The 13,162-nt window shown below is 41.1% G+C and overlaps 1 protein-coding gene across 3 annotated transcripts in view; it reads right to left on the bottom strand.

The window, feature by feature from the left end:
• The window catches only part of UBE2G1 (ubiquitin conjugating enzyme E2 G1), a 104,780-nt gene extending 95,467 nt beyond the window's left edge, over nt 1-9,313 (bottom strand). The window contains exon 1 of one of the 3 annotated variants that reach the window (XM_071219310.1): nt 9,176-9,313. Coding sequence is in view for 1 of the 3 variants with exons in the window: in XM_024564898.3 (XP_024420666.1) it covers nt 9,176-9,221 (46 nt within the window). In the remaining 2 variants the exon portion in view is untranslated. Of the gene's footprint in view, nt 1-8,652; nt 8,809-9,175 lie in introns of those variants that run through there. The other 2 variants (XM_024564898.3, XM_071219311.1) reach the window with 2 other exon arrangements.
• Between the last annotated feature and the right edge of the window lie 3,849 nt (nt 9,314-13,162).

Here is a 13,162-nt window from a genome sequence, read left to right as displayed (position 1 = left end):
CACAATAGATGTTCACAGCAGTTAACAAAAAAGAAGTTAGCATAGCCTAAGTCTTATGCTTCTAATGACGACAATATAAACTATCCTACGCACTGTTAAATACAAAGATAAAATATTATCCCCTCATTACTGAGGGCTAAAGATTATTAAGGAAGGTCTCAGAAACACCTCTCTTTACGTAAGCCTTGAAACAGATGTTTTAGTTTTGGAATTCTACAGAAGATGAGAAACAAACTCAAAGTATCAGGTGAGGTCATAAGCAACAGTAGTTTCCTTACCAAAATCACAGAGTTCTCACAGTTTAACTAACAGTGTGCTAACATATAAAAAGCAGTTTTGATAATAAAGTGACCTGGGTTTGAAATCTATTTCTGCCATTTCTTGCCAAATAAATTTGGAGAAGTACCTTCTTGATCTAATGTTAGGTTGCTTTAAGAGAATCAAATATGTGAAAGAACTTTTAATGAACTCTACTTCAACAGTATGATTTTCACTAACATCCTTAACACTAAAGGTTCTTCCTTTCAGAATTTCAGTTTACTAAAAAGGCAACAAAATGCAATGAATAGAAAGACAATCAAATGTTAACAGAGGCTGCAAAAGGATGACTAGTCTTAGCATATGTATGTTTTATCTTTTCCAAATCCGTAACAAGCATGTTCATTTGTAATTACAAAAATTATTTTAAAACATACATTTGTCACTTTCCTCCAGAATATCTTGATTTAGGTTACCTGACATTTATTTTAAATAAGTTGACTAAACCTCAAAAAAGTAAGAAAATCAAAGGAACATAGGACCTCAAAGACATCCTATGACCTAAGCAGGAAAGGGAGAATGGGATCGCCACATTTTTATATTCCCTATATAGACCTAATTCAAATGCTGTTAAAGGAAAGGCTCAGAGATTAATGAAGTCTAGTTGTCTTGGTTCTGCTATTGTGAATAAGCCAAACTCAATTTTCTCTCCTGGAAAATGTGGTCAGCCACCTGGGTAGGAAGCCTAAGGTAGCTAAGATAGAGGACCATAGAGAAGACACGGGGGGGGAAAAAGGCCTAGAAAGTGTGTGTGGAGGGGGGACTTTAATTTTTGTGGTAATCTATTAAGTTCTAAAGAGAGGAAAACAAGTCATAGTAGCTACAGTAGATAAACTGCTTTGAGAGAAAAAGAATGACCTTGCTGAGGCAATGTAGGTGTTCCAATAATTTGTCCCTGGTCAAAGCTGTACTTTATACTACTGTGGCAAAGTATCTATATTCTAATTATTAACCAATATTTTTTATAAAAGTCTACCTTCCCTACTATAAGGGGAAGCCAGGGATTGTATCATGAATCTCTGTATCCCTAGGGCCTGGCATATAGAAGGAATTAAATGTTTACTGAATGGAAGTATTCTAATTGTTTTACTTTCTACCTTAAAATATTTAGTTTACATGTGCTTAAGTTCTTAGTAGTATGATAGTTCTGATCCATTCAATAAATACTTATTGTTTGCTTGATATGTTTCAGTCACCCTTCTAAACATCTGTGGTATGTCAGTCAACAGGCAAAAGCAAAAATCTCTGTCCTCTTGGAGAGAATGCCATCAAAATGTCATATTCCACCCTGTCCTAAGCAGTGCTACTCAAAGTGTGCTCCATGAATTGGTGCCAGTTCACCAAATTGTTACTAGTCCATGACACAGCAAGCTAAAGTAAGCATTTAGAAACTCACACAGAAATTTGAAAGTCATTTTAAATAATGAACCTAATATTATAAACTATGGGTTCAAATCTTTTTTAATTTTTCTAATACTTCATTTTTATTGTTTTTCAAAGTATCACTACATAATGAACTAGAAATTTTTTTAAAAACTAGTCTTTCACCACAGACAATTTTAAGGAGCACCAGCCAAATGCACTCTGATCACATGACTTCCCTCTCCTGAAATAGAATTCTACACCTCAACATTTTTAAGGTCTTCCACAAATACCAGCTTTTCCAAATATTAATTTCCCACTAGTTTGGTTTATCATATTCTAACCACATTGAACTGCTTTCAGCACAAGCCTTCTCTCTTGCTTGCTCTTTTCCCTCAGCCTTAAATACTTTCCTCTTCTGTGTGATCAAAATTTACATCCTTTCAAAGTAAAGCACAAATGACACCAACTTCTCAAAGCTCTCTGTGAACCAGACAGGTAGAAGCACGCTTTCCCTGACTTACTCTAATACTTTAAAGTGGCCCTCTTCAGGAGATTTTCTGCAGATTACAAATTCCTGTAATACAAAAACAATTAACTTGCTCATTTGGTATCCCTATAACACACAGCACAGGCATCAAATCTGCTGAATAAATGCTGTTAAGAGACAGTGTTACATGTGTATAAATGAGCTTCAATTTTATACCACAAATTGTGTGTTCACTTTTTTCAGGAAAAAAGTCTTTAGCTCTCTTATTATAGATTCTCCAAGGAATCTAAGAAACCCCGAAGTGTTAAAGAAACCACTTACTGATAAAGGGCTCAGGTTTCATCAGCAGACAGACCTATTTCTGCTGGCCAGCTCCAACAGGCTTACCTTGGGGAAATTACCAAATATAATATAAACCTCAATCTCCTTATTTCAAAAAGGTGTCAATATTTACTTCAAAGATCTGATGTGAGAACTGAATGTGACTACATATGGAAAGACCCAGGATCGTGAGTTTCACTGCGGTCAGAGCACACGCCTGGGTTGCAGGTTTGGTCCCCGGTTGGAGAACACACAAGAGGCAATAACCAAATCGATGTTTCCCTCTCATATCAGTGTTTCTCTCCCTCTTTCTCCCTCCCTTCCCCTCTCTCAAAATAAATAAAATTTTTTCAAAAAAATTACATATTAGTGGTGAAAGCTGGGGGTGAGGGGAGGCAGGCAGAGCACACTGGGGCTGGATGGAAGGGGACAAAAGGGGGAATGGTGTCAGTAACATAACCACATACATACATATACATACATACAAATTAATGCCATCCCTTGAAAGTTGTGATCAGAGTACTTACTTTCTTAGAAATCTTCAACAATGTTAGTTGTCTTTCAGAAAACACCTGTTTTAAATCTGTCATCTTTAGATTTCTGCCTGTCATGCCAAGTAATTCTAATTACTGTTTTCTCTACACTGATAAATGCAAAGATTTTTTAAAATTATATAATCTGCCCTGGCTGGTATGGCTCAGTGGACTGAGTGCTGGGTTGAGAAGCAAAAGGTTGCCAGCTTGATTCCCAGTCAGGGCACACGCGTGGATTGAGGGCCAGGTCCCCAGTGGGGGGTGTGCAACAGGCAACTGAGAGATGTGAGGGGATGTTTCTCTCCCTCATTCTTCCTCCATTCTCCTCTCTCTAAAAATAAATAAATAAATAAAATATTTTTTAAGTATATAATCTAAGACCCTCTCTGAGTAGCTCAGCTGGTTAGAGCGACATCCTAATACACCAAGGTTGTGGGTTCCATCCCCAGTCAGGGCACATACAAGAATCTACCAAAGAATGCATAAGTAAGTGAAACAACAAATTAAGGTTTCTCTCTCTCCAAAATCAGTAAATTAAAAAAATTTTTTTTTGTAAATACATAGTATAGCCCTGGCTGGTGTGGCTCAGTGGATTGAGTGTGGGCCACCAACCTGCGCAGCCAAGGGTCCCCAGTTTGAATCCCAGTCAGGGCACATGCCTGGGTTGCAGCAGAGTCCCCGGTAGGGGCTGCAGGGGAGGCAACTGCACACTGGTGTGTGTTTCCTTTCTCTCCCTCCCTTCCCCTCTCTCTAAAAGTAAATAAAATATTTTTTTAAATAACATAAAATAAAGTACACAGTCTAATATTCTTAAGAGAACTGACATCTTGATTCAGCTGTATCCCGAACTGAACTGAGCCCATTAAAAAAACAAAACACTTCGTGTTTTACTTCCTTGAAACAAGAGCACATGCACGCCAGTTTACCATAAATCAGTGTACCCCCCTTAAACAAAAAAAAGCTTGCACTTAAGTACCCAAGACCAAATAATCCAAGGACTGAAACTCATCTTAATGCACTTTTCACCAGAGACAAAGAAATCACGAGCAACAGTAACATTGTGGCAGTGAGTGCATTTTCAGTTTCCACACTAGATAGCACTCCAACAATCCAGGCATCTAATTTCACAATTATATGCTGACTATAACCAATTACAATGTGTATCAACTTATATGAAGTATATAATAAAACCATACATTTTGGTACTACTTTACAGTAAATATAGTGACTATATTAATATACTAAAACCTACAAATTACAGCATTTACTTCAACAGTTTAATATATTCAGCAGTATTTTAGAAAGTGAGGTCATCCATTATAAAAGACTAGAAAATATTTTCAGTCTGCAATAGTTTATAGAAAATTAAACTATCATTTAAAAAACTGAATGTCATTATCAAAAATATTCACTGAATAACAAAAATTTTAACTTAAAAATCATCTACTCCCTAATAAGTTAAGTAAATTCACTTATTCATTAAAAACTAAGACTTTTTTCCAGCTTTATTGAGACATAAGTTGACATATATTGTGTACCTTTAAGGTATACAACATAATGATTTACTTACATATTGCAAAAATAAGACTATTTTAGAGCCTGTAACCTAACACATCAGATGAGCAATTCCTTGTTGCTCCTTCCAGTACAGGGATTGTCTATCATCCCACACCCCTCCCTCAACCACCATGTTTCATTTATGCCTTTTTTCTGAAAGCTCATTCAGTACAACATGTAGTAGCTGCATTCCTTCTATAATAGTATAATGATTTCTGGATATAAAAACTCCCCAACTACGTTAAACAATTAGTAGTTTGATACAATGTAAATTTATTTTTAGACTTTTCTTCCATTTCTAAATGTGGGTCAACAATTATTAATGTTAAGATTATTAATTTGTAGCTCATCATCCAGAATGTTCTACCACTAGGGTATCCTTATTAATAAATTATGTCCCTGTCAATAATCAATTACTCTTTTTCTGCTTAAGACTGTTAATGGAACTCTATGTCAGAGTGCCAATACATTTTAGAAAGGCCAATAAGAAATATTAAATCTTTCTAACTCCTCCTTTTACGAGTTTTCTTTCAATATCCTATAACACCAGGGATGCTAATGAAACAAAGCACATCACAGAGTCTAGGCACTGGGCTACCTGGAGGTGGTCCTGATGTGGGGTTGGGGGGGACATGCATTGCTTAGGGCACTTTTTGCATTGTAGCTCAGAACACATACTTCCCAGCCACCCAAAGAGCTGCTAGAAAAATTAGGTTTTCTTGAGCCCCATCAAGACATGCAGACTGTGGGGATGAGGACAGGAATCTGTACTTTTAAAACTCCCAAGTGATTTTACTGCACATTATGTCTGAGAAACACATGTAGCTCACTCATCACAACAACCTACTGACATGGGTAGCCAAGGAGAAAAAAATGTGGGAATTTTCCAGATTATTTTAAAATATGTAATCAAAACTTCTACAGTAAAAGGAGCTCAATTATTTCACTGCTATTGCATAAAGAGATTCTTCTTCCTAGTTCTGGGATGACAGGCACCCATGGGAACTCTTCAAAAACAACGTTATCAATGTCAAAAACAAAAAAAAACCTTCAAGTGATCTTTAAGAGAAGAAAAAAGGCTTCCTCTTATAGTAAAATTTAGTACAGTTAGAGCAGGGAATCGGTCCCAATTTTTTCCTGTTTTAACTACCAGCATTAAAGAGCTTAGTGCTACTTTCAGTCTATGACATTAAACTCAAAGATACTTTCCTTGATTCTGCAGAATGTTGGTCTTAAATTAACAATGGCTAAAATGTCATTTTATGATTGCCTTAAGAATATCACTTAGATTTTAATGCATTTAATTTCGTTAAGGTAAGACTGTTTTCTCAATCATTTTGGTAGTTACTGAGTAAATGAACTTTGAATATTTAAACTTATAAGAAACTATTTCATGACTGTGTTAATTACTGCTCCCTGGGAGGCAATATAGCCAATTATAAACAACAAAGTCTCTCAAATAAGGTCCTGAATATGAATCTAGCAGCACCAATCACTACCTGTGTAACCTCGGGCAACTTATTTAACCTCTCTAAGCCTCTATTCCTTATTGCGAGGATTAAATAAGATAATATTATGTAAAGCACTCAGCGCCTGGTACCTGTTAGCCCTCGGTAAACGTCAGCCCATATAAACATATATAAAAGAATCTCTCTGAAAAGACACACAAGAAATTATCAATGACGGTTGCTTCCAAGCAAAGAACTTGAGGTCAGGGTGGAAAGATTATCTACCTTCTTGTACTTAATCCAGTGCTTATAACTTTAAAAAAAATAAAAACATTTAAAATTTCTCTTGTGCTGGGGGATTTCTTAGTGTTTAGCATAATGCACTGCAAAAGCTAAATTGCCACTGCTAAATTCGCAAAGGAATAAGGTCATGGTCTAATAATATCCACAAAGAAATACACAACCTATCTGATTTCAGGAATCTGTCAGGTGTTCTTACTTCCTTTACGATATCCACATGGTCTTCACTACAACACCTTAAACCAGTGATTTTTCAACCTGCATTGATTTTGTCCCTCAGGGGACATCTGGCAACAGACATTTTTGGCTGTCACAACTGAAGGGATGTACTACTGGCATCTGGTGGACAGAGGCCAAGAATGCTGCTAAACATTCGATTATGCAGAATATAGGACCACACAATAATCCACCCAAAAAGTCAGTAGAGCTGAGGTGAGAAAGTCTGCAACCCAAGGAATCATTCTGCTCAACTCTGAAAGTAACCAGTTTCTTCATTTCAGTTACCTACAAAACAAAACAAACAGTAAATTCTCCCCTCAAGTAATGAAGTAAAATCCTTAAGGACTAGTAGGCTAAGGGCTTAATAAATGTAACCATTGTTGGCCACTGCTATAAATTTCTGAAATTCTAGCAGCTAGAACCACTTACAGGTTTGTGTCTACTAAATTCAATACATTTCAAGATTTTTAAGTACTTATTATAAAGCCCTCCAAAAGTGAACTCTAAAAGATTTCAAGAGATTACAGATTACTATTCTTTCCTGTTTTTAAATGGTATTTGAAGAACCACAAAGCTCAATGAACTACTAAAACACAACAGGGCATTTATTTTAGTACTTAGTTATCAAGTTTTTCCAGTAAACTTGGTATTTTTACATTTGACTTAACGCACCGCCTTGGCCTCTATTTCGTAAAAGCAGCTAAGTAACTTTATAATGAGGCTTGAAAAATTACAAACTAAATCATACTCTTCTCTGACCTTAAAGCATAGTTTAGTATGCCTTATCAAAATGTCAACTATCAGTAAAGATCTTTGGGAAATGTCTTATCAATGTGTGGGATTAATCTTGTCCAAAAAAGGTGCAAAACTGAATGAACCAAGTGGCTATCAAAATCTACAGCTAGTTCATAAATGGGTAGGAAATAGATTTGAAATGTTGCTACTACTGTTATTAATCATACTTTCTTGGTAACTGTGTAAACTCTTTTACACCTTTTTTAATGTATCTTTCTCATTATGTAAGAGTACTATTTTAATAACAGTACTTTCACACTGTTTAATAGTTCAATAAATAATAACTTATTCTGATTAAAGAATTCTTAGGGAGACATCTTAATTCCTTCGTCCAAACCAAATTTTAATATTACACAGAAAAGGTGTTTGAAAATACAAGATACAATAAGGTTATTATTATTCTTCCACTATTTTTCCAATACATTTTTCGTAGTGGACATAGGTATCGCTAGAACTCCATTCACCTCAGTCACTCCCCCGAGCATCTGGAACTTTAATACTTGTCCAAACCTGCTTGCTCATGGTCTAATAATAAACCTAATTATACAATCTGTAACAGCCCCTGACAACCTTTTCCTAAGAAGCCGTAAAGGTGATTTAACTAACACCCCAAATTGTCAGTAATTCTAATTCAAAAACAGATTTCTTCATGCCAGCCTCTGGCTTCTGCCGAGGGCTAAGGGCTGCTGACTGTACAGTGGGGAGGTGAAAATCCGCCTGAACTGAAAAGGACACATGCTGGGCGCTGGACAGCAGGGGTAACTGCTGGTTCATTTCTCTTTAAATCTGGCAGCACGTGGGGCGGCATTGTGAAGCCACCAACCCGCCTCCCCCCTTACACTCGCACACGTACGTCTCCAGCGCGCATGCTCCTCCCGCACAGTCCTAGCAGAGTAGGAGCCAACCCCCTAAAAAGTCAACCTGGAAGCCGCAAACGGCCGGAGGCCGGGACAATGGGGGAGGGGGGCCACAGGCACCTCTGGGCAGGCAGACCCGGCCTCCGCCCCAAGCCACAGCCCGTAGGCCGCAGTCCCGCGGTTCTGCAGGCCTGCGCAGGAGCCGGAACCGCTCCAAGCACAAAGCCCCGAGCCGGCCAGCGAGCGGCTCTCCGCTCGGCCCGCTCCTACCCTCCCCCAGCCGGGCGGCGCAGCCGGAGCCCGTGCCAGGCAGAGGCAGGCGAGGCGGCGTCCCACACCCCGCCAGGTCCTTAGACCCCCGCGCCCCAGTGACGAGGCCACGGAGGCGCTTTGTTGTCCGCCACAACTCCTAGGACCCGGCGCTGCCCCGGCAGAAGTTTTGCGCGCCTCACCTATCCGGCCAGGGGCCAGTTTCTTCGTCTACTCTCGCGACCCGCTGCCCGCCCGCGGCTCAAACATCCGAGCCGGGGAAACTCGCAGCTAGGCGGGCCCAGACTCTCTTTTCTACCCCCAAGGGGTCCCGCGGCCTCGGCAACACCTGAGACCGGGACCCGCCCCTCCTGGGAGAGTCAGTCTGGGCTGAGGACCCACAGCCCCTCCCCCGCAACGTCCCACCCAGCCGTGGGGGAGGGGGTAGCCTCCCCCCTCTCTACCGGGCGCCAGGCCCCGTCCCAGCGCTGAGCCAGGGGCGCGTCCCCGCCCCCAATACCCTCCTAAAGCCGGGGAAGAAGTGCTGGGCCCGGCCGGGACTGCCGCCTCGGGCTCCCCACCCTCGCGAGCCCTTACCCGGCCTCGCCGGCAGCTGCCGCTCCCCCACACCCGTCCGGCCGCCGGTCCGGGCAGAGAGGAGGAGGTAAGCCGCAGCGGCTCGCCACGATCGCGGCCCGGGGCCCCGCCGCCCGCCCGCTCGCTCACCTGCCAGCTGTCTTCGCAGTAGCAGTGCCGACTGCAGCTCCGTCATCCTCCCCGCCAAGGGCCCGGGCTGGCGCCGGGGCTTTCGAAGGGCCGGGGACAGGCTCTGCAGACTGCTGGAGATGGGTGTGCTAAGGAAACTGGGCCCCCACGACGGGAGCGCCGAGGCCGAGGGAGGCCGGACTGGGGCGGCGGTAGCAGCGCCTCGCCGCCGGTGTGAGTCCGCTCGGTTCAGCTCTTCTCACAGCGCCTCACGCCCGGAAGGGGAGGGTACCCGGGCCGCCGCGGCGCGCACTGGGACTTCGCTTGCCTGCTTCCCTCCTTCAGCCCGCCCGTCGGCCCCACCGGTGCCTTCCCCCGCTACAGCCTCACTGCGCGAAGGGCCGCTCCACGCAGGCGCGCTGGGGCTGCCTACTTCGGAATCGGCCAACCCTCAAGCCCTACCCCTTTGCCTCCGTGCCCCGCCTCTGGCGACGGGATCCCGCCCCCTAGGTGCTTTTGCTCCCCCCACCCCCGCGCGCCGCCATCTTGAGAAGGTCGACTGCCGGCTGACTGCCAAGGCCTCAGGCGGTAGACGCCCCGCGGACGCCATGACAAAGAGGTCGCTGAGGGTCAAGACACCGCCTCCGGGTTGAAGCAGGTGGTATGGGTGCGCAGGGGCCGAAAAAAGGGTTGATGTGTTCAACAACTAGCTAACTCCTCATGTGGGGTGCAAATTAGTCATCGTTAAAGCCGAATTTTGTACTGGTGTGCTTCATTTTTAACAGACTCCCCCCGCTAAATATACTTAACACACGTTGATAATTCACTTTACAGAAAGAATGCCCAAAAAGATTCGTGAAATAAGCAAAATGTTCTGCATCTCATGGAACGAAATATTTATACATCATTAATAATAATCTCTATGAGCAAGGGGAGTTGAGATTAGCAAAATCTGATATACACGATTTAAAACGTCATTGAGAAAGGCATCTACTATGTAAAATCGAAGTGTGGGGTCTAGGGTTTGGAAAAAGCAATTTACTCCGTTCAACCTGCTCATTCACTCAACCTTCTACCCTGCATATAACAGCCTCAATATAGAGATGGAGCAAAAGGAAGAGTAATACTTCATGGCACTGAAATACGTCATGGTCTGTTCCTTCAACAAATATTTATAAAACTTGTATTAATTATGTACTATAGAAACACAGAAATACAGCTCTGTTGCTACCTTCAAAGGGCTTAAAGTTGCTGTGAGTTCCAGGTAAGGTAAACAGTCAAACAAGGAGCAGATTCCAATACAATTCTTATGATAAAAATCGCTGGGGGAGGAGGGACTGTCCTCTCCAGAGCAAGGATTTTTAAAAAATAAATAAACATGCTGAATGAATTAACTCCTTTGGGGACCACAACCCCCCAGAGACTAATGCAGGTTTTGTGAGGCCTAAAGATCTGAAGGACTCATTTATTTTTATTTTTTATTTTTAGAGAGAAAAGAAAGGAAGGAAAAAGAGAGGGAAAGAAACATCCATGTGAGAGAAACATCCAATGGTTGCCTCTCACACTCAACCCAACCAGAGAACCCACAACCTAGGCATGCGCCCTGACCAGAAATCAAATCCAGTGACATTTGGCTTTTCAGAACAACGCTCCAACCAACCAAGCCACACCGGACTGTGCTGTGAAGGACTCATTTGGGGGGGGGGGATTTTTTTAATAAGGTTCAGAAATTATTTGGAGTAAGAAAACAAATCACAAATAACTGTAGGCTTGGAGAGTCCATCCCTTTCTTTAGGCAGGTTATCCAAAACGCTGCTTCTTACATGGCTCACTCTTCCTACTGGAACAAACACCACCCCTCGCAGGGCTCTCAAACTTCCATAGCTTCAACGTGAAAAAATCCATTTCCAACAACACTCCTCCTTTCTGGCCAAAAATCTTTTTTAATTTTTTACATTTTTTCAAAGTAGTAGATACATAGTTCATAATGTGTCTTAAGGCTTATACCAAACACAAACATGTTGCGCCACATGCTGCCCTGTTCCTAGATCCTGCTTGCCAGAGGCAATCTCTTTTAACTCCTAGCAGTTTCCTCTGGTAGTCACCTTCATTATGCCAATTGATGTACCTATAATGCTTTTTCTTGATTTATCCATTTTAGACCTCACATACTTATTCTTGCTGTGACTGAGAAGAATTTGACTCTCTTATGCTACCTTTCATCCTTTTTTCTCCTACATGAAATTATATTATTGCATCAGTAAATAGTGTTTACAATATTGTGATTTTAAAAATATTGAGTAGGAGATCCTAATGCTGTAATAGATTATATTTATTCCTTACATAGATTTTTTTTGGGGGGGGGGCTAGAGTTTCTAATTACTATACTTGTCTTTCTTGTAGTGTCTTGATTATAATGAACATTTTTCCTTTCCCTATCCCACCTGATTGCAATTGTATTCTGTTAAGCTCTTTTTCTTGGAAATCTTCCTCCTGGAAGCCTCGCTGTAATGTTTCTAATCTGAGCTGGTTGCTTTGGGCCGTGCCTGCTATGTAAAAGTCTTCCTAGGATTTCCCCTGGCTGCTCTCCTGGGCTGTCTGTCTACTATATCCGGGATCTCAAGTGTAATTCTTTTTTATTTAGTCCCTTCTTTTTCCTGGATCATATTATCAGATAACTGACGAGTATATATGAGGCAGATTTTCTAAGTGTTTATATATCCAAAAATGCCAGAATTTTAAGTATCTATAATTTACTGCCTCATAATTTAGTTTAGCTGAGTATACAATTCTATGGTTAAAACCAAATAATTTTTCTTTAAAAATATGAAACCAATGGTCCATTGTCTTCTAGCATCTAGTGTGGCTGTTGATTCTTATTCTATTCTGTTTTTCTTCTTATTGGATATCCTTAGGATTTTATTGCTTGGCTTGGTATTTTTTTTAAAGATTGTATTTATTTATTTATATTTAGAAAGAGGGAAATGAAGGAATAAAGAGAAGGAGAGAAACATCAGTGTGAGAGAAAATTGGTTGCCTCTCAGATGCACCCTGACCAGGGACCCAGGCATGCGCCATTACTGGGAATCAAACCAATGACCTTGCACTTTGCGGGATGATGCCCAACCAACTGAGCCACAGCAGTCGGGGCCTCTGTCTGGTATTTTAAGGTATCATGATAACATGCTTTGGTAGTCTGTAGGGTGTTTTCTTTTTTTAACTCACTGTGCTCACCATGAATTTTGTGGTGATACAATGGTTGTTTTTATTTACATACACATAGAGATAAGCTTAGATAGTCTGCATTTTCCTAGTGTATTAACAACATTTTTTAAAAGATTTTATTTATTTATATTTAGAGAGAGGGGAAGGGAGGAAGAAAGAGAGGGAGAGAAACAATAATGTATGAAAGAAATACCGATTGGTTGCCTCTCGCATGCCCCCAACTGGGGACCTGACCTCCAACCCAGGCATGTTCCCTCACTGGGAATCGAACTGGTGACCTCTTGATTCGCAGGCTGGCTCTCAGTCCACTGAGCCACACCAGCCAGGGCATATTAACAACATTTTTAAAAACAATTTATGTTTGTATGTTAACCAACAACCTCACTAAACTCATTTTTCATTTTTCTATAGATTATTTTTATTTTCTACATTAATATATGTCCAAGTTTTTATTCTTTCTCTCTCTCTTTTGAAACACTATTTCTCTTTTTTGCCACACTATGCCAGCTAGGATGTCCAGCAGAAGGCAGATAACAGAAGGCTCATAGTAGATACATGTGTAGTTGGGGTTCGCCAGTCAAGTAAAGGAGAGAAAGATGGACACAGGCAAGTTTGTTGAAGGTGTATGAAGAGAGTGATGTAATAATGAACTCTTCTCTAAGATGAATAGAGAAGAAGTAAAAACAGGAAGGAGCTGATGAATAGTGAAAAAGTGATACTAATATTGAGGTCTTGAGATTAAAGAACTGTGTGATGTAGACACCAAAGCAAGTAACCTGGAAG

The sequence above is a fragment of the Desmodus rotundus genome, chromosome 9, assembly GCF_022682495.2.
Source record: "Desmodus rotundus isolate HL8 chromosome 9, HLdesRot8A.1, whole genome shotgun sequence".
Taxonomy (NCBI): Eukaryota; Metazoa; Chordata; class Mammalia; order Chiroptera; family Phyllostomidae; genus Desmodus; species Desmodus rotundus.
This window is presented reverse-complemented; position numbering and strand designations above follow the sequence as displayed.